The sequence below is a fragment of the Megachile rotundata genome, chromosome 16 (genome assembly GCF_050947335.1).
Source record: "Megachile rotundata isolate GNS110a chromosome 16, iyMegRotu1, whole genome shotgun sequence".
Taxonomy (NCBI): Eukaryota; Metazoa; Arthropoda; class Insecta; order Hymenoptera; family Megachilidae; genus Megachile; species Megachile rotundata.
In genome coordinates, this window is record NC_134998.1 from 8,334,769 (window position 1) to 8,354,099 (window position 19,331).

The window sequence follows — 19,331 nt, forward strand, 5'->3', positions numbered from 1 at the left end:
TACAGCAAATACTGACAGAAATCAGTTATTATTCGTTCAATGGAAGAACAAACGCAGTAGACGACAAGTTTTTATTTGTTCTGCGCATGTTGGCTCTAATTGGTTAAGAATGTTTGGTAACCAGGGCAACGCGCAATTGCATTGCAGCTTTTGTGACGCCGAGACTATATATACAGAGATCTATTTTTTTAGATTCTTTAGTTGAGCTCCTTCGCTCTTATGTAGTTGAAGGATCTGAGAACTTGGTAGCTCTAGAAACTTGTTGAAAATCGAATGTAATTTACAGGACATTGCTTGATTATGTGTACCTTACATCATCATTCCTTTGGCCCTATTTATTTATTTTTGTCCACCGTATATATGACCATATAATAGAAGCGTATAGCAGTGGGGCCAATACTAATTATCTACTGAAGTTAGCCGCACTGCACGATTCAAATATGATTTTTTGTCGAATAATAGGGATTTTGGTGTATGAAGTTCCAATATTGTTTATAGAATTATCAAAAACAATTTACAATATTGATTTTTTTTTATTCAAAAACTATTCGACAAAAAACATTGTAATAAATTTCTAACAAGTAATAACTTATCGATCAAACGTTAGTTGTTAACTTGAATAGGTAATACGTTGAACAAATTTGCAACACAGGATTTGATGAAAATTATTTATTAATTAGAATTTAGTCCTGACTTGCATCAACATTTTCAGTTTGTAAACCTTTGAAAGAAGCTACTGGTATATATGTAACAAGTGTGTATAATTTATTAGCTGAATCTTCATCGTCATTTCTTCTTCTGCTTAATCGGACACGAACTCTGAATGGTACATTCCTAAAATCATATGACATTTTTATTTTATTGTAAATAATTTTGAATTATTCTTGATCAATGAAAATATAAAATTTACCTTATTCCCTTGGACCAAAGCTGCTTGTTCAGGCGGGTGTCAATCCTCACATCTGGAGTTCCCATTTGTTTTTCAGCAAACTTACGGATTTCCTTTATTGCTCTTGGAGCTCGCTTCTTAAATCCAACTCCATGAAGGCGTTTATGAAGATTTACAGTGTATTCACGAGTTACAACCTCGTTGATAGCACTTTTTCCCTTCTTTTCTGTAGATTTGGCCATTTTGTACTGAAAACAAAGTACACGACTTAGTATGACAACGTGACATAACCAAAAAATTATGAACAAACCTTACAATTTAAATTGTAAACTAATTACAGATGACAGCCAGAAAACAAATACATAAATTCTATATTGGATATAACTAATTTATTGGTGTATGAAAATATTAAATTATATTTTTCTAATTTAGATCATATGTTTATAGATAAAGCAGTAAACAAAACGACGGTGATGTCCAATTGACTTATACAATAAGTTGAATGTAATAACATTAATGATATTAAGTGTATATTATTCTACTTCAATTAATTAATAGAATTTTATGAAAAGTTATTTATCTTTCAATATTAACAGCCAGATGTTTCAGGATTTTATTTTACTGAAAACTGACATTACCTCTCTTGCTAATGGTTCCGATGTAAAAGAACCGTGTTCTAGGGGTTCCTAAAGTTATCGGGTTTACGTAATGTTAGGGAAAAAATATTCCGTTTCATTTATTATATAAATAAATCAGAAATATATATATAAAATATTGTAAAATAAGTTATTAATTATAATTAATCGTCTAATACAATTTTTTACTGGATAACTAAGTATGCAGATTTATGAATGTGAAAATTCGGAGTATAGAAATCCAGTAATTCGGAACAGATATATGATTTGCTATAACACACATGTTCGGTTGTTATAATATAAATACATATGTCTTTATTATTATAAATAATTGTTATCGAAGATGGTTTTTGTTAATAAAGTTCTCTTACTAGGATAAATATAATTTATGGTATAAGAAAGATCGCGCTACGATAGCTTCGGGGACGCTTGTAATGGTGGAAAATGGAGTCTGTTAACCTGTGATGTTAATACAATTGTTTTTAATCGTAAAAAGCTTTTCATGGAATTAAAATGGCTGGTAAAATGTGGAATTCAGAAATATGGAAAGCATGGGATAAACATGGAAAAAATGATTTGTAAGTGGTTAACGCGTTAACGTCCGAAGTGCGTTCGATTAATATTGAATTGATACTACATACTCTGTGCAATTGATGGTTGCAACTTATCTCTCCTGTTTCTCGCTCTTCTGAAGAGTTAATTGTCAATTAACAACTGTTTGCAGCCTCAAGTTAATCAAGCACAAATTTAAGGAAGGCAACACTGCAGGTAAATCTCAACAATTCCCGAATTTACCCTGTAGCATGAGTTTCAGTACAGACTTTATTCACGTGAAATGTTCTTTGCCTCCGCATTTTCAATTCTGTCAACATTTTCAGTTCTATGAATAAATTAGCAGCATTAAATTATATCAATCTTTTGTGTACACTTTTGAATAAAGAATATTCATAAATATTAATGTTACAGTTATTTATTTAGAATTAATGTACATGTTAGTCTCATGGTTCTGAAATGTTGTGCAACCTGTTACAAGTACTTCATAAATTTGTAGTTTTTTATATCTTCGTGTGGTATTGTTTCTACTTTTAGAATGGAGAAGAGGATTATACGAATTAATAACAAATGGAATCCATGGGAACATAAAAAGGGACAATGTAGTTCAGACATTAGGTGAACTGATGGTAAGATTAATAATTTATCAGTTGTACATGTTGTTACATTAAATAAAATAATGTAATAACACATGTTTCATATATGGAATATGTATCTATTTCCAGAATATCGATGGAGCAATACCATCTGCAATAGTGGACATATTTACTCTGATTGATGCAGAAGCACTTAACGAAGAAAGGAATAACTTCTATTACATTGTGAAAGAATCAGAAAAGGTATCATTTTAAGATACCAAAAATGATTGAACTATTTATATAATGTAAACAAAATTTGTAATGACAGAGTTAATTGATGTCATATGCTTTTTGTATAGTTTCTTACAGATAGGATATTGAAAGAACGTTTAGAAATTGACACGTTACAAGATGTAGGAACATTAAAAAATAAGAGTTTTCAAACCAAATTCATCAAAGTGAAAACAAAATTATAGTATGTACATCTTTTTTAGTAACTATTAATTGTATTTGAAACAAAATCTATATAAAATGTATACTTCTTACAGTTACAAGCAACGTAAGTTTAATTTATTTAGAGAGGAAAGTGAAGGATACTCTAAGCTTATAGTGGAATTGAATCAGGAACGTCCAGAAAATGAAGTAGCATCAATACTAGAAATTGTTAAATCTCTTATTGGTATGTTTTTAATATATTTTGATTGATACATAATATGACATTACATGTATGTTCTTTTTATAGGATATTTTAATCTTGACCCTAACAGAGTACTTGATATTTTACTAGAAACTTTTGAAAATCGACCTCAGGATGATGCATTTTTTATTCCTTTAATTCGTTCTTACATGAGTGATCAGCAGGTACTCTGTGAAGTTTTAGGATTTAAATATTGTTCTATGGTCAATGCTACCCCGTTCTCACTACAAAAAGTTACTGCACTTATGTTGCAACATGGTGTTATTAAGTTAGATGATATATTGCCCTGGCTAGTACCAGATGATAAAACTATCATCAAAGAACATGAACAGGCAATGAAACAGGCAAAGGAATATGTTCGTAAATTAAGCGTAATTTCTACTAAAGATAAGGAAGAAGTACAGGAAGAAAAAGAAAATCTACAGGTATCTAGACATATGTATGATTTCATTCTGATCAATATTGGTATTCAAATAACTTTGTTGACACTATTTTTATGTAAAAGGATAAATATGCGAGTAATCAGAAATTCGGATTATGTGAAGCATTGTTGGAAATAGGAGCTTGGGAGGTAGCACAAAACTTATTTGTTCGATTACCAGAGCACAGTCTTACAGATCAGCGTCCTATTGCATTAGCATTGTGTAAAATGATTCAATCTCTTATTGAACCCGTTTATCGCAAGTAAGTTAACAACAATCTTTGATTACTGTTCAATTTTTATACCATAATACCATATATTTCAGACACTGTATCATATCACCAAAATTACAAGGCAGAAGAGTTCCTCCTCTAAAGAGTTCTCTTGCACCAAAACCAATAGAAAACTTCGAAGACATACATGATCAATTATTACCAATGCTCATAGTTCTTGGTCCAAATTTGCATCATGATCCTGTTTTAATGTACAAAATCATGAGATTATGTCACGCAGTTATAAAGCAGTGCCCATTAGATTCTAATAAGCAACCAGTGGATAAAAATAATAATTTATATTATGACGTATTGACTATACTTGACGTAGCGTTATTACCTTCATTGTCTTTTATGGATTGTAATTGTTGTGTCGCTGAAGAATTGTGGAACATTTTAAAATACTACCCATATCAGAATCGGTATTGTTTGTATGCCCGCTGGAAAAATGATACACCTTTACAACACGCTGCTCTGCTGCGGAAAAGAGCAGATGCACAGAAGAAAATTAAATCAATTATGAAGAGAGTAAGCAAGGAAACAATTAAACCTGTAGGAAGGTCAATAGGCAAATTGACTCATTCTTCGCCCGGTGTATTATTTGATTATGTTCTTATACAAATTCAGTTGTATGATAATCTTATAGGTACGTGAATCTCCGAGAGATGGTATATTTTTCAGTATTCATATTTCTAATTGTTTGATGTGTTACAGGACCTGTTGTAGACTCTTTAAAATACCTGACAAATATTTCGTATGATGTACTTGGTTATTGTCTTGTGGAAGCGTTAGCTGGTGCTGATAGGGATAGGTTTAAACATGATGGCACCAGTATATCTTTGTGGTTACAGTCCCTTGCTTCATTTTGTGGAGCCATATTCAAAAAATACAATATCGAACTTACGGGTTTGTTGCAGTATGTAGCTAATCAACTTAAAGCACAAAAAAGGTACATTGTACAAGATAAACTAATTTTTCTTAATCTAAGAATATGTATCTTTTAATTAGAAGTCAAATAACTTCGTCCAGATTCTATAGAATTTTTCATTTATTTTTGTTGCGTTGTTTCTCAAATATTAGATGTACAAAGTAAATTAATACTTTTTTTAAAAGGAAGATAATTATCATTACTGTGACATATTCGATACCTTTACAAACACATTCATATGTATAACCTTAATTAAATATCGGTGTAATATGGCAAAGAAGAGATTGAAAAACGAGATGAAATACAAATTTGATCCACTGTTTGTAATTCCAGAATATTTAATACTCACAAATATATGAAAGAAGTTAGTTAAATTGTAATATATTTATTATGAAGACTTTTTAATTGCAGTGAACATACATATACTATCACTCTGCTGTAATAGTTGATAAAATGGAAACACCTAGTACATTGAATAAATAAAGTTTACAAATTTTTCATTACAAAGGAAATTTACCGATGATCGTTTCAAATGTGTGGCAATATACAGTACTCTCTTCATTTCTTTTAAACACATCTTTTCTCACAATATTGCAAATATTTTTGTTCTTTACTGATTCATGTAATATTCAAACAACAAAGCTCAAAGAAGATTGATATCATTTTTGAGAAGATTTTTGTACCTTCAAATTATTTAATTCATAATATACTATTATATATTAATATAAACAAGAATAAAGCAAGAGTTCAGCATTTTAAAGTCATTAAATATAAATTAGTTTTAAAAAACATGTTTGCATGTTTTCACGTGTGGAAGGAGCTCGATACAGTAATAAAAGATAGAGAGAAAACAAAAAGGAACTTTGAAGAAGGGACTGAGATTGAACGAAAGTAATGATCAAAGTAATCAGGAGATTTGGAGTTCAATATGGAACAGTAATAAAGAATGTATAAATATAACATAAAGGAATGGACTAATTAATGAAAAATCGTCCATAAGAATACCTAACTATTGAATATCTAAAATATGTGAATACAAATGATTTACACATATTTTAAAAATGACCAAAAATATTGCCACCAATAAAATGAAAACTTAGAAGGACAAGGTAAATGAAACTGTTTATTACAGAGCTGATTTTAATAATTATTTAAGCAATATTACTAAAGCATGATGAAGATGAAGTGTTTTGAATTATACTTTTTCTTTCTAGGTATTTCAAAGTTAAAAAAGAAAGAAAAATAATTAAAATCTTAGTTAATGGGTAAAATACAGGATAATATTTATAAACTGTAGTTTTGGAAAATATTATTCAGAGGAATAAAAACTAGTCACGTGTATGGATCTCTGCAATAAAAAGTATAAAATGAGGATTCTTTATAATAATTTTCAAGAAAACAGTGGAAAAAGTTTATTGTATTTGTACAATGTTAAATGTATAAAACAAAACAATCTAATTGGTTTACTATGCCAATATATAAACATCATACATTTAAGAAACAATGTTAATAGTTCACTTGCACTATTATTGTTAAAATTGTTAAAAGAAGGACAATAGGATTTAGTACAAATCCTATTACAATAGGATCAATAACAAGAGATGAACACTAAAATTTTTTGATACTCTGTAATTTAGCGATTTATTTATTTTTGTTTACAGCTTAGATTTATTAATACTAAAAGAAATAGTACAAAAAATGGCAGGTATTGAAGCTGCCGAAGAAATGACCTCAGATCAACTGAATGCCATGGCAGGTGGAGACTTATTGAAAAATGAGGTAACTTTCAATCATAGCAATGACTCGACAAATAATTCACAATGAAGTAAACAAATAATTTTTTAGGCCGGTTACTTTAGTCAAGTCCGTAATACAAAAAAATCTTCTCAACGACTGAAAGAAGCTCTTGCTGAACATGATCTTGCTGTGGCTCTGTGTCTTTTAATGGCACAACAAAAACATTGTGTCGTATATAGAGAAACAGATAAGTCACACCTTAAACTTGTTGGTAAATATACTTTTATACTTCATCCTTTTCTTCTAATAACATTGAAAGAACTATGAAAGTATAATCTAATATAAAATTGTAGGAAAATTGTATGACCAATGCCAAGATACATTAGTACAATTTGGAACATTTTTGGGCTCTACAATGACAGTAGATGAATATGTGGAAAGACTTCCTTCTATACATTCTATGCTCCAAGACAATCACATACATTCTGATGTTGCATTTTTTCTTGCAAGACCAATGTTTGTGCACGCTATTAATGTAAGTAATTTTATAAATTCTGCGACTTCTAATGTACTTAATACTACTTGTGTACCATTTTCAGATTAAGTATGATGCCCTGCGTAAAGCTGATCCAAATTACAAAAAAATGTCTACTGCTATGAAACAAGCAAAGTACGCAGAAGCTGCACAAGCTGTAATGGCACCAGTTGCTCAGTCCGTTAGACCTTTACATCCTTTAAAAGTATGGGAAGATATCTCTCCACAATTCTTAGTAACATTTTGGTCACTGTCCATGTATGATTTGTATGTTCCTGTTGAAAGTTATCAAAGGGAAATTAACAAATTGAAACAATTTGCGGCACAAAGTGCCGACTCCAAAGATGTGGTACGTTAGAAAGTTCTTTATAGAAATAGGAAATTTTTACAAAGTAGTGATGATCAATTTATATATTTCTTCTAGAATGTTAGCAAAGGGAAGAAAGAACAGGAAAGATACACAACCTTAATTGAGAAATTACAAGACGAAAGGAGAAAACAGGAGGAACACGTTGAGAAAGTTTTTGCATATTTAAGGTAAATTATATATTTACACCAAGAAAAAAGATAGTTCATGACCTTATTTTGTTGTTAACATTGTCATATTAGGCAAGAGAAAGATACATGGTTCTTATCTCGAAGCGCAAAATCTGCAAAGAATGAAACGATAACACAGTTCCTACAATTGTGTCTGTTTCCTCGGTGTACATTTACCACCGTAGATGCCATGTACTGCGCCAAATTTGTTCACACTATACATTCACTAAAAACTGCTAACTTCTCAACACTTCTTTGCTATGACAGAGTAAGTACAATTAATTAATGAAACGTGTGCGCAATTAATAATTAAATTAAATTTAATCTTCCAGCTCTTCTGTGATATAACATATTCAGTTACCTCATGCACTGAAAACGAAGCAAATCGTTACGGGAGATTTCTGTGCGCTATGCTGGAAACAGTGATGAGGTGGCACTCTGAAAAAGCCATATTTGATAAGGTATATTTTTTCGTGTATTTTAAACTAATTTCAAAAATTGTTACGTGTCCATATTTTATTTCAGGAATGTAGTAATTATCCGGGATTCGTAACGAAGTTTCGCGTTAGTAATCAATTTTCTGAAGCAAACGACATGGTAGGATTTGAAAATTATAGACACGTGTGCCATAAATGGCATTACAAAATTACAAAGGTATTGTGTGCATATATTTTTTAAAAAATCAAAGATTGGAATATCAACATTGTACTTCCTTCTTCTACAGGCTATTGTGGTCTGCCTGGACTCCAAGGACTATGTACAAATAAGAAATTCTTTAATAATATTAATCAAAATATTGCCACATTTTCCTGTTTTGGCTAAGTTATCTCAAATTCTTGAACGAAAAGTAGAAAAAGTGAGAGAAGAAGAACGTGGTCAGCGTCAGGATTTACATGTTTTGGCTACCTCATACAGTGGTCAGTTAAAAGCTAAGACACCAAACATGATTCGTGAAGCAGATTTTCATCATGTGGGAGATAAGGTATATAATTAGATTCATTTTATAATATAAATACTGCGTCAGGCAGTTTATTTTTACATTTTTATGTAGACTGGAAAGACACAAGATACTCCAAATAATGATACGTCAGAGAAAGTTGGTGATGGCATATCAAACAAAGAAATCACCAATGGTGACACAAGAATAGAAAAAGAAAATAAAGATCAACGAGAAAAACGAACTGCATCCAGTCAATTGCATCAGTAAGTTACATAATAAATATACAAATGTTTATTAATAATAACAAATTTAAATTTGTCTGCTATTTCTGTATCATAGTGAAAGTTCGGAAAAAATTAGGAAAAAGGAAGAGAACAAAGAAAGTTCAGAAGGAAAGGATAAACATATAAAGAAAGAAGAAATTAAAGAAGAAGACTCGATGGATAAAAAAGATCGAAAATATTATAAAGTAATTGCATGTACTATATAAATCGATAGATAACGTTTAAAAATACATCATTCTGTAATCCATATATAATTGCAGGAAGAACATTATTACGGAAGTGGAGTAGACAATTTAGACCGTGATCTTTCTAGTGTATCTAATAGTAGTGCTAGCTCTGGGCCAACACAGGATGGATCAGACAGAGGTTTGCATTAAAAAGTTACAAAAATTGTTGAGACTACTTTGATCTATTTATAAATTATAATATTGATATTTAATTTCAGATGCCAAAAGAAGAAAAGTTGAAAGTGTACCAAAGGTGTGGATTATTGACCTGTCACTTCTTTTCTTAAAATACTATGTTCTAACTTGATAATTTCTGTTAACAGGAGGGAAGACGGACAGATGGTAATCTCGACAAAAAAGAACGCTCCAGTAAAAGTAAAATGAGGGACGAACAAAAGGAACTGCGAAGAGAAAAGAAATTGGGACGGAAAAGGGTAAGCATTTTATATTTATAGTAAAAATAAAAAACTTGGAGGTTTTTATACCTATATCCCAAGTTTGAAATATGTAATCATTATAATCTATTTAATGTGTATGTACACTTCTTGTGTTTGAACAGGATAGAGCGGATGAATCCGCAGTTACAACAGAACAGAAGAGAAGAAAAGATGACGAAAGGGGTAATTGTTTGTTCTTCCACCTTAAAATCTTCATTTCGCTATGAACAATAATTGATTATTTTTTTAGCAAAAGGAGCACATCAAAACGGCGATATTCCCGAACACAGAGAAAAGCATCATTATAACAAGGTTAGTTGTTTTAATTTGCATTTCCTTTTATTCATCCAGCAAAGATAGGGAGTATCATGTTTAAAAGAAAATAGTTTAGTCATTGATGATAGAGTCAGTACTTTCATGAGTAGGTCATTAGTTGTACTCCCGGTGTAAAATTGATATCTATGTTAAAAGACATTCGCGCATAAATGTCCCTTTTTGACGAAAATATTTGACATATTACACATTTTACAAAGACATATTACACATTTTGTAAATCCTGTAACATCACAGTTTGCATTTATCCCAACATTCTACCCATAAATTAACTTTTTAATCATTTTTCTAACACTATTCCTTGACCCCTTAGTTGATAAAGACGTCCGCTTCGAGTACATTGAAAAGACGAAATGGGAGACAATAGCAAAGACCAGAAAAACTAGGTGATACTATCAAGTACCCAAACGCCAATTGCAGAAAACCATGGCATTCAAAAGATTTATGTAAAAATATATTTTCAGGAAAAGTCACCCTACACAAAGGAACGTACTCATGAACGGGAGGGTCGCGAAACCCGGGACAAACAATATCCTTTTTATACCCATTCAAAAATATTGTTTTTATATCATTATATCATCATATAGTCTTAATTAAATATAATCCTTAACTACGAGCACTAGAAGGAGTTCGGATCCCAAGCGAAGATGATGTACAACAATGGACAAAATTTGACTTAACATTTTATATACTACGTTTGGTGTTGCATGTAATTAAGGTAGAATTCGAATAATAATAAAGAAAAAAATAGCGATTAATTTGTATATTATATTAACGTCCAATTTTATAAAATAAACTAGGTAACAAAAAATCTTTGGTATACGTTCAATTCAATCTCAGATTTGTACATATAATACAAATTTTATATAATTTATAATAGAAACTAGCAACTGCAATAAAAACCGTTTACGTGGTATTTGTGTCATTTCATTTTTCATTGATTACAAAATTGCTGTATCAGATTTCCTCTGAAAACTGAGGAAATTAAATTAGTATAAAAAAATTAATATAAATAATATTATACTGTAAAATTTATGTATATTTTTTACTGCTATTGAGTTACTATAAAAGTAACGTCATGATGAATTATTGATGAAGTTATAATAATACTGATCTGCCTTCAAACTTTCTTCTTCTAAACGTTTAAGTCTCAGCTTTGCATCTTGAAGAATATCTTCCGTTGAACTACTCTCACTGACAATCGTATTTGCGTTAACAGTTTGTATTGGAACTTCTATGTTGGTAGGTCTTAATAAACGTATTTCTTCTATTTGATGAGATAACTGAAGAGCTCGTTGTGTTATCTGTTCAATCTTTGATTGCTGGTCTTGTACAAGGGCTGTTAGTTCTTCCTTCTCTTTAGTAAGAACTTTGATCTTATCTCTTTGTACAATATCATCTATAGCATCATCTGTTTGTACTTCCATATTTTTAAATGTAGGATAAGATACTTTGTTTACTGAAGGTTCTGTTTGTATCTGCTTTTGTTCTTGTAATTTTTTTAGATCTTGTTCTCTCTGCAATCTACAAAATTTATAATGAAATACTTATTCATATAAAGATACACAAATTATATTTAAATATGGATTTACCTATCTACTTCTTGTAACAATAATTTTTCTTTCAATGTTAATTCCATTTCTTTTTGTAAAATTTGCTGCTCTTTATTCTGCTTTTTTTCCTTTATATGTTTCTCTTTTAAACTCAGTGAATGCATTACATCCTGTCAAAATTGAAATAATTTTTAATTTTCATTGAAATTCAACTTAACATTCATATAACTGATCCTTATTACCTGAACTTGTTGCAGCTTTTTATTTAATATTTCAAGCTGTTGTTCAATAACCACTGCTTGTTCTTTTAACATCATTTCTCTTTCACGCAACTTATGATTAACTATCTGTTTATGCATAATTATTTTTTTCTTCAACATAGTTAATTTCTCTACATGTACATTATGTGACTGCCAAGAAAATTCAGTTTGTGTGCATTCATTACACAGAAGTACCTTCTCTTTTAGTGGCACATCATTATGTATGTTATAGGAGAACATTGTGATACATTTTAATATACATAAAAGAAGCGGCATATCATTTTCAACATATTGTGATATTACATATTGTCCCTTAGGATCATGGGGATTTATACCTAATGTTTCTAAAGCATGCAATACATAATCACTCCGCAATTTTTCTGTACTACATTTCTCATCATCCTCCGGGCACTGAACTGTCTTTTTAGAAAAATCTATTAACAAAGGTGCTTCACTGGCAAATACGGATAAAGTATAAGCATAATTGTGATTCAACAAATATTCTGCTATCAGTAAATCGTAGATATATTGTTTTGCAGACTTGGGAATTCCTGGCTTTAAAGTGAAATCTTTGCTTTTCAACGCATTTATTAAATTCTGTCGAAGATGCGTTCTTATATTCGATATGACTCCACACTTTTCAAACCTACAAGCAAAATATGAATTATAATAAAAAATCACACATTTGAAAGTAATACCATACAATTTTAATTACTAATAGAGTGTTTAAAATGTAAATTCTATCGATCGTGTGTACAACTTAACCTGTACTTTTTTCTTGAGAAATATTAATGTTTTATTTGAATTTATTTACCATTGGTACATATCAGAAAAATATTCTTGATCCATATTATATTAAATAATTTTATACGATCGTTAAATAAAAATATATTTGTAATTCATAGAACTGTTTCTTTTTAAAAGTAAACACATCAGTTTTCTGTATACACAAAGTTTAAATCTTTAAACGTCAATACAAGATCGATATGGTTGGATGATATCATAGACACACGGTTTTATGTGTGTGGCGGAAAGAGGCGCAAATCAAACATGATTAGATGATCTTTTGATGATTACACTTTGCTTTAGATAAACAATACATATAGAAACATAAGAATTTATTAGTATATATTGCTTTACAAAAATTGCTTCATTCATATGCATTATGTAAATAAGAATTCCACAATTCCTTTTCACACACTCATGCATACAAACTATTTAACGAAGTATATCAAATGTTATTTACTAACTTACAAAAAATTAATTAGAACAATATCAAAAAAAGTTAAAAATCCTTCAAATGTATATATTAACATTTTTCTTCATCACAAACACACAAAGAAGATATCTATTTTAGAAATATATATATCACAATATTGTACATTTTGTACATTTTACAATAAATCGCGTAAATGTAATACTGAGTAGAGTATAAGTTGTCCTGCAACCACTTTTTAATTATTTACAACGTTTTCCTTTCATTCGCATATAAATTAAGAACTGAAAATTTTTTCTGTCCAATATAATAGAGATCGTTCTATAAACATAGAAACTTAGGAAATTTTAGGTTTCTTCGCATCTGCTTTTTTACTTTTTGATCGTTTATTGGGCGTAACCGATTTATCTTCTTTCGAAAATTCATATTTCATTGCCAGTCGTTCCCTTATGAGTAATCCATGAATTAACTTCTTCCAGTTACCGTATACTCGTTTATCTTGTTTCTCTCTTGCTCGTTTAGCAGCTTCAACTTGCTCTGCTTCCCAAGCTTCTCGTAGCGTATCTTCAAATTCTGAGCAAACAATGTAACCTTCGATAGCGGGTACCGCGCCCATACATCCAAAATTGAAACCCACCACTGCTGGTGCACAGTCAATATTTAGCTTTTTAGCAATACGATTTAGACCTGGAACTGTAGTATTGTTCTTTTATGAATACAGTGATCATAACAAAAGATAAATTATATCTTTCTAATAGTGTTTATCTAATCATCGAGCATTAAGTGAGATTTCGGTAAATTAAATAACAGTTGAAAAACTAATAAAATTGCCAGACGTTTTGATGACTTACGATTTATGTGAACGGTGCCTTTTGGAAGCATAGACTGCTGGAACAAATCTACATTTCCATACTCATTGCGTGGAACAATACCATCTTTAGCTTCTGGTGGTTCATATGGCATAGTTTGCCATTCACCAAATATTTCTAATGCTGAATCTTTAATTCTCATTCCCGAAAGCTATATGCAATTATTGTGATTACATACAAAGTGTTTGCAAATGAAGAATGTATGGAATTAATATATTACCTTATCATACTTTGGACGAGATTTAACTATCTTGTAAGGTTCTTGTTTAGGTTTTACGACTCTCGCCTGTTTCAACCATGTTTCCCTTGAACGAAGTGTATGCACACAATGACGTGAGTAAATAGCATCACCTGTGTTGGTGTGTCCTAGTGGTACACAGTCTGGAGGATATAATGCTTCAAATTTCAGTAAATGTCTTGCAATTACATACAATGGATGTCCTTTGCATTCACCAATTGTTTTAGGCAATGGCTGCTCCAATTCCCTAAAAAACATGTAATATTAAATATGAATTTCTCACCAATAAATGTTTAATTAAATACATACTTTTGTAACAACATCTCATCTTCAGCTTTAGAAATAGCAGTGTCTTTTTCCTTCCAATAGGATAAAGTTTCTTGCCACCATTTCTCATCAATACGTTGTTTACGTGTAACTGTGAGCCAATGAGGACAATAACGTCTAGTCACATCTTTTATTAAACTCTCAGAATTCCAAGCAACTATGTATAATACAGGCTTTTTTGCTTTTTTCTGTAATGAAACGTAACTACTATTATCATATAAATAATTATACATGAAAGATATAATAGTAGTTTGCTCACATATATATCTGTCACACAATGGATCTTTTCATCCATTACACTTGCACAAATCCAACTTTCCTCTGATTCTAAATATACTTCAGCCCAAATATCCTGTGCTTTCTTTGTTTTATTTGTTTCATCGGTTTCACTATCAGAAGACAATAATTTTGTATTACGTTTGTTATTACTTTTAGAAGCTTTTGGTATTTCTTTCTTATCCGAATTCTTCGTACTTGCTGGACGTTTTGGTGTAGGTTGAAATTCTGCTTCAGAATCAGTAGACTCTTCTTTTATATAATATTTTGATTTTGTACCATCAGTTTCTGTTACTGTTGTATTATCATTAGAAGCAGCATTCACCTTACGAGATCTTAATTGTCTCAAATTTATTGTACTTTTTTCCTGATCCATATTTTTAGATTCATCTTTTGTATCACTATTCTTATTATTCGATGTTGAAGATGCCTTGCTATCAGTTTTGACATCAACAGATTTGTTCTTCTTTGTATTCTTTGGTGGCTTGGAACGTAAAATTTCAGCTGCCTTTTTTTTTGCTTCCATATTAGCATTCTTCTTTGCTTCTGGACTATTTTTAATTATGTTTGTACTATCAACTTCTTCCTTTTTTTCTTTCTTAACTTTTTTTGATGCATTTCCTTCTTTAGCTACATTAGATTTACTTTTTGATTTGCTCTCTCCTTTAGAGTTTTCAGGTTTAAATAATGGATTATTAGTTGATAATGCTCTATGTGGTGGTGAAAGAGATATTACCAACCGACAATTTAAACCTAGAGCTCTTAATGCAACAATATACAATAGTACAAGTTCTTTATAATCAGAAATTTTTTTTTCCTGTATTATCTTCAATAATACTTCTTTATTTATACGTTTATTACCATTGGTTTCAACGGTTTCAAATGAAAATATATGCTTAAACCATTTGGTAAACTTTTCTAAATATACAAGATCAATTCTTTTTTTTGGATAATTAGAAGCTGAAATTAAAGACAATACAGATGACATTATTTCAGGCTGATTAATCTGGCGATTTAAAAAGAATCCATAGGCTAACCAACAGAGTAATCCTACTTTTTCCATCAATAATTCACTAGCTCTTATTCGTTTTCTCAAAATTGCTTTTAAGTCTGGGCCTCCTTTCTTTTTTTTTTTCTTGAATATTTGAAGACTTGTACCAGGTAAAGTTATTTTAACACCATCTTTTGGGATGGTATATTCATTAGAAGTTTCGACATCTTCATTTTTTACAGTATTCAAAGAATTCGACTTCCGTGATGACTTTGTACTACTTTCACCCTGAAGAAGAAGTTCATTTATTTCACTGAAAGACACATTATCCTGTGTTTCTGTGTTCAAGTTTTGTATTTTTCCTTCTTTCTTTGACAACACAGGACAGTCCTCAGACTGTTCTTTTCCATTATTATCATTGTTGATTCCAAGATTTTGTGAATATTCTAAATTTTTTAAAACCTGAGTAAAAAGTTCAATGTTATTTGTTTGATTGACATCGTTAAAATCTTCTTCATCGGTGCTTTCATTTTCGGTGTCGCTATCAGATGCAATTCTGTTAGACTTAGACCTTGTTTTGGTGAAGAATTTTGAATGTGAATTATTTTTCTCTGAATCAATTGTAAATTCATCGCTACTATCAGAACTATCATTTTCCGATAAGCCGTTCATCTTGACAATTATTTGTATTATTACCTTTACGTTATCAGATCTACTCTTGTAGTCTTGCGTCAGATTATGTGTGATTGCGTTTTATAAGTTTACACCGATGTATATATGTGTGTATAAATCGGTACATTCGTAGGGTGCGCTTAAGGCTTCAAATAAACAAGTTAATATTCTTTTTTCGGCTATTCTTAGGAAAACTGTCATGCTTCGAATTATGTCAAATTTTGCAAATAAGCTCTTTTTGCGAATGGAAGCATCTATGAAAACTGTTTTTAGCGACTCGAAAAAAAAAATATACTATCTTCACGTAGTTCACTACCTTACCGATGGTTTCTGTTCTGTTCGTGTCTACATGAAAATAGTGGCCGAGTAGATTTATGGTACCTTTTGATGAATGCGAGAATATCGCATATTATTAATGCATGCACTATCGCATTATGGGAATTAATGAAAATCATTGTAGGACAATAATAACAGCTTTATTTGCTCTTATCTGCAAAAGAGTGAAATCACTTTGGTATCTGACGGACTATTGGATTCGTTCCCATTTTTGACTAAATACAATCGTACCGATTATAAAGATAAATAAACTTTTCACATAAAAATTATTCAAAACATAATTAAGATAGTGATTTCGTACATTTTCTACGATATTAAATTATAAAATTCACTTATAACGTTATTACATGTGCGTATGGCAAAATAATTACATAGCACACTTAACACTAGAGCAACCGATGTTGAACGTTATACAATGAAAAATAAAATAGCATACATAATCATTCTTTGTCTTTTGTACACAAACATCGATGTACATTTTAACAAAAAACTCCTTTAATGATTATGACTTAAAATGAAGAAGTCTGAAACCCACCATTTTGATGGTTCTTGTTGCTCTAGTATCGAAGTCCGATATATTCTTCTATGAAGTTACCAGTTTCTCTTAAACTTAATAAATATGTGCTTGCAACATATGTACAATACTTGGAATTGAGTTGTAGAAGAAAAGATGAATAAGATCTGTGCAAACCTTTGCGCTAATTCCTAACTTGATTCTATTGTTAAAAATTAAATAACTCGTGAATGAACACATTAAATTCGCAACAAAAGTCATGACTGCACAAATCCCCACCTTTTCTATGTCTCTAGTTTTGTTCTTAATTTTAGTAGTTCATTGTACAAAAACATATATATAGATATGTTCATTTCATTAAATTAATGATAAACAGCTTCAATAAAGTGCAATGACGTAGCTTAAAAACAAGAATGTTCTTTCTATGTACAGAATCAACATAGGCAGCTTCTCATGCGCTAATTTGACCTAAGATGATTAGAACACTATTATTCTTAAGTACAAGGCATTTATGTGCACAAAATTTTTGCTGCCTATAGTTTACATAGGCAAAATAATAAAGGAATAAATGCCCCAATAGCTACAAAGACTGGTAACATTACTGAAGAATCATCAATTGAATAAGGATCTGGAGTTCTTGGACCACTTGTGTGCCGACTACGAACTGTAGATTCTTCTTCGTCTTCTTGTATATTGTGATACTCTTCTGGTTCTTGAGGAATTGGACCTAATTGTGGTATGTCTGAAAAAAATTGAAATCAGTTATAAAATATGGTCTAAGTTCTTTTCCTTAAAACATATAGTAATCTTAATACCTTCTATACTTCCTTTTACAACAGCAATGGCATTTATTTTTGGATTATCTCTATAACCCTGTAATTAATTAATTAGATATATTTAAACCCTAAAACTAATGAAAGATCTGTATAAGAATAATACAAATGATTGTAATACTTTTATGAATTCCACTCTGATTTTTCCAGCTAGTATATCAGACTCTTCATCGTTGTATATTAATTTTCCAGCTTGAACTTTAAATGGAATATATTCATCGTGTGCTATACCACGACCAACTCTTTCAAAAATATCTAAGTCAGTAACAACGGTATGGTCTCCATTTAACACTACATCGAACACCTGAAAATACATTTTTAAATAAAGTGAGTATACAAAATATTTTCAATATATTTTACTTATAAAGCAACAAAATCGTACCTTCATATTAGGAGAGTTGAAATAAACTTCACAAAACTTCAATATCATAACGTAATCTCCATCTTCATTAATGGGGATATCATAGCCAAAAGTGCTATGATGATAACGTTCTGTTTGATACAGTATTTGATCAATGGCATTCACGCGTCCAATAATTAGCTGCTTGCCATAATCAGACGCTGTTCCAACTTTACCCATTAAAGGGTCTCTAGCATAGCGAATTCCATAACTATCAGTGTGTGACCCTCCACCAGCATTTATCGCATATATTACCTCCAGACTCTGAAGATTTTGTACGCAACAAGCAAGCAACAATGTTGATAACGTCAAAAAGTATACTTCCCATCCTGAAATCATCTTTCTTATTGTATAGTAATGCTCAATTTTTTGGAACTGATCAAGTTCATAACTTGCTGAATTGGTTCTAACCGGCAAGTTAGATTACAGGTTAAAATACGAAGCATTTAAAGCTAACAACACATCGATGACAACTATAAAGAAACCTCCATATCGTTCGTTGAATTAAATTCGGGACTGAATGAAATCAAAGGTATTACAATTTACTTCTTTTGTCAACAAATCACATCACTATTTTATCGCAAATTACATGTCCTGAACCATATGTATGTCGCGGATAGCCATGTTATTAATACGTGGCCAGTGAATTTATCAGGTTAGGTGACATACAAAACCGCCTTTAAATACAGCGCTGTATCACAGACATAAGAACGTAGAAATAGAGCATATCTATTAGGGCAAAAAGCCATTGCGCGACAAAATGACGAAATAAGCCATTATTCAATTTTGAATAACTTTTATTTGGTACAAATTAAACATTTTTAAATGAAAAATCAGTCAATCA

General features: G+C 30.7%; 5 protein-coding genes across 7 annotated transcripts; 1 reads left to right on the top strand and 4 right to left on the bottom strand.

Annotated features, from left to right (window-relative positions):
• Nucleotides 1-654: 654 nt before the first annotated feature.
• Nucleotides 655-1,659, bottom strand: RpL31 (ribosomal protein L31). The gene is made up of 3 exons (XM_003706398.3): nt 1,528-1,659; nt 911-1,137; nt 655-834 (listed from the first exon to the last, which is right to left on the bottom strand). The coding sequence occupies exons 2-3, from the start codon at nt 1,129-1,131 to the stop codon at nt 684-686; spliced, it is 372 nt and encodes a 123-aa protein (XP_003706446.1). The 5' UTR covers nt 1,132-1,137; nt 1,528-1,659; the 3' UTR covers nt 655-683.
• A 273-nt stretch (nt 1,660-1,932) lies between these two features.
• On the top strand, nt 1,933-10,760 carry tho2 (THO complex subunit 2-like protein). 3 transcript variants are annotated; one of them, XR_001096946.2, is made up of 29 exons: nt 1,933-2,102; nt 2,249-2,292; nt 2,614-2,705; nt 2,802-2,915; nt 3,014-3,129; nt 3,203-3,333; nt 3,397-3,776; nt 3,857-4,035; nt 4,098-4,690; nt 4,759-4,993; nt 6,634-6,751; nt 6,818-6,980; nt 7,063-7,244; nt 7,309-7,593; nt 7,669-7,781; nt 7,854-8,049; nt 8,114-8,242; nt 8,307-8,435; nt 8,506-8,763; nt 8,833-8,984; nt 9,061-9,190; nt 9,266-9,371; nt 9,451-9,485; nt 9,556-9,666; nt 9,792-9,852; nt 9,920-9,981; nt 10,316-10,388; nt 10,467-10,531; nt 10,623-10,760. XR_001096946.2 is itself a non-coding variant. In XM_012292607.2 (28 exons), the coding sequence occupies exons 1-28, from the start codon at nt 2,038-2,040 to the stop codon at nt 10,651-10,653; spliced, it is 4,275 nt and encodes a 1,424-aa protein (XP_012147997.1). In that variant the 5' UTR covers nt 1,933-2,037; the 3' UTR covers nt 10,654-10,760. The 3 variants fall into 3 exon arrangements, 2 of the variants coding, with proteins under 2 accessions (XP_012147997.1, XP_003706447.1); XM_012292607.2 differs by lacking the exon at nt 10,316-10,388; XM_003706399.3 differs by lacking the exons at nt 10,467-10,531; nt 10,623-10,760 and having other exon boundaries at nt 10,316-10,389.
• Nucleotides 10,751-12,890, bottom strand: LOC100882527 (uncharacterized). The gene is made up of 4 exons (XM_003706437.3): nt 12,630-12,890; nt 11,798-12,461; nt 11,595-11,725; nt 10,751-11,526 (listed from the first exon to the last, which is right to left on the bottom strand). Exons 1-4 carry the CDS (start codon nt 12,662-12,664, stop codon nt 11,079-11,081), a joined length of 1,278 nt encoding a protein of 425 aa, XP_003706485.1. The 5' UTR covers nt 12,665-12,890; the 3' UTR covers nt 10,751-11,078.
• A 26-nt stretch (nt 12,891-12,916) lies between these two features.
• Xpc (DNA repair protein complementing XP-C cells homolog) lies at nt 12,917-16,712 on the bottom strand. Its single transcript, XM_003706438.3, has 5 exons — nt 14,725-16,712; nt 14,448-14,653; nt 14,121-14,385; nt 13,883-14,051; nt 12,917-13,724 (listed from the first exon to the last, which is right to left on the bottom strand). The coding sequence occupies exons 1-5, from the start codon at nt 16,402-16,404 to the stop codon at nt 13,369-13,371; spliced, it is 2,676 nt and encodes an 891-aa protein (XP_003706486.2). The 5' UTR covers nt 16,405-16,712; the 3' UTR covers nt 12,917-13,368.
• Nucleotides 16,713-16,858: 146 nt separating this feature from the next.
• LOC100878828 (malectin-A) lies at nt 16,859-19,237 on the bottom strand. The gene is made up of 4 exons (XM_003706400.3): nt 18,470-19,237; nt 18,209-18,391; nt 18,070-18,127; nt 16,859-17,996 (listed from the first exon to the last, which is right to left on the bottom strand). Exons 1-4 carry the CDS (start codon nt 18,824-18,826, stop codon nt 17,788-17,790), a joined length of 807 nt encoding a protein of 268 aa, XP_003706448.1. The 5' UTR covers nt 18,827-19,237; the 3' UTR covers nt 16,859-17,787.
• Nucleotides 19,238-19,331: the final 94 nt, after the last annotated feature.

Bases quoted from the DNA above. Each gene is read 5' to 3' on its own strand.
- LOC100882527 (XM_003706437.3), bottom strand. From the start codon at position 12,664: ATGGATCAAGAATATTTTTCTGATATGTACCAATG. The intron at 12,462-12,629 runs GTAAATAAATTC...TTTTGCTTGTAG, and splicing joins TTTTCTGATATGTACCAATG to GTTTGAAAAGTGTGGAGTCA. The intron at 11,726-11,797 runs GTAATAAGGATC...CAATTTTGACAG, and splicing joins AAAAGCTGCAACAAGTTCAG to GATGTAATGCATTCACTGAG.
- Xpc (XM_003706438.3), bottom strand. From the start codon at position 16,404: ATGAACGGCTTATCGGAAAATGATAGTTCTGATAGTAGCGATGAATTT. The intron at 14,654-14,724 runs GTGAGCAAACTA...GTTTCATTACAG, and splicing joins ATTGTGTGACAGATATATAT to AAAAAAGCAAAAAAGCCTGT. The intron at 14,052-14,120 runs GTAATATATTAA...AATTGCATATAG, and splicing joins CTCGTCCAAAGTATGATAAG to CTTTCGGGAATGAGAATTAA.
- tho2 (XM_012292607.2), top strand. From the start codon at position 2,038: ATGGCTGGTAAAATGTGGAATTCAGAAATATGGAAAGCATGGGATAAA. The intron at 6,752-6,817 runs GTAACTTTCAAT...ATAATTTTTTAG, and splicing joins GAGACTTATTGAAAAATGAG to GCCGGTTACTTTAGTCAAGT. The intron at 9,372-9,450 runs GTTTGCATTAAA...ATTTAATTTCAG, and splicing joins ACAGGATGGATCAGACAGAG to ATGCCAAAAGAAGAAAAGTT.
- RpL31 (XM_003706398.3), bottom strand. From the start codon at position 1,131: ATGGCCAAATCTACAGAAAAGAAGGGAAAAAGTGCTATCAACGAGGTT. The intron at 835-910 runs GTAAATTTTATA...ATATGATTTTAG, and splicing joins CTTTGGTCCAAGGGAATAAG to GAATGTACCATTCAGAGTTC.
- LOC100878828 (XM_003706400.3), bottom strand. From the start codon at position 18,826: ATGATTTCAGGATGGGAAGTATACTTTTTGACGTTATCAACATTGTTG. The intron at 18,392-18,469 runs GTACGATTTTGT...ATGTATTTTCAG, and splicing joins TCAACTCTCCTAATATGAAG to GTGTTCGATGTAGTGTTAAA. The intron at 18,128-18,208 runs GTATTACAATCA...AATTAATTACAG, and splicing joins TCAGAGTGGAATTCATAAAA to GGTTATAGAGATAATCCAAA.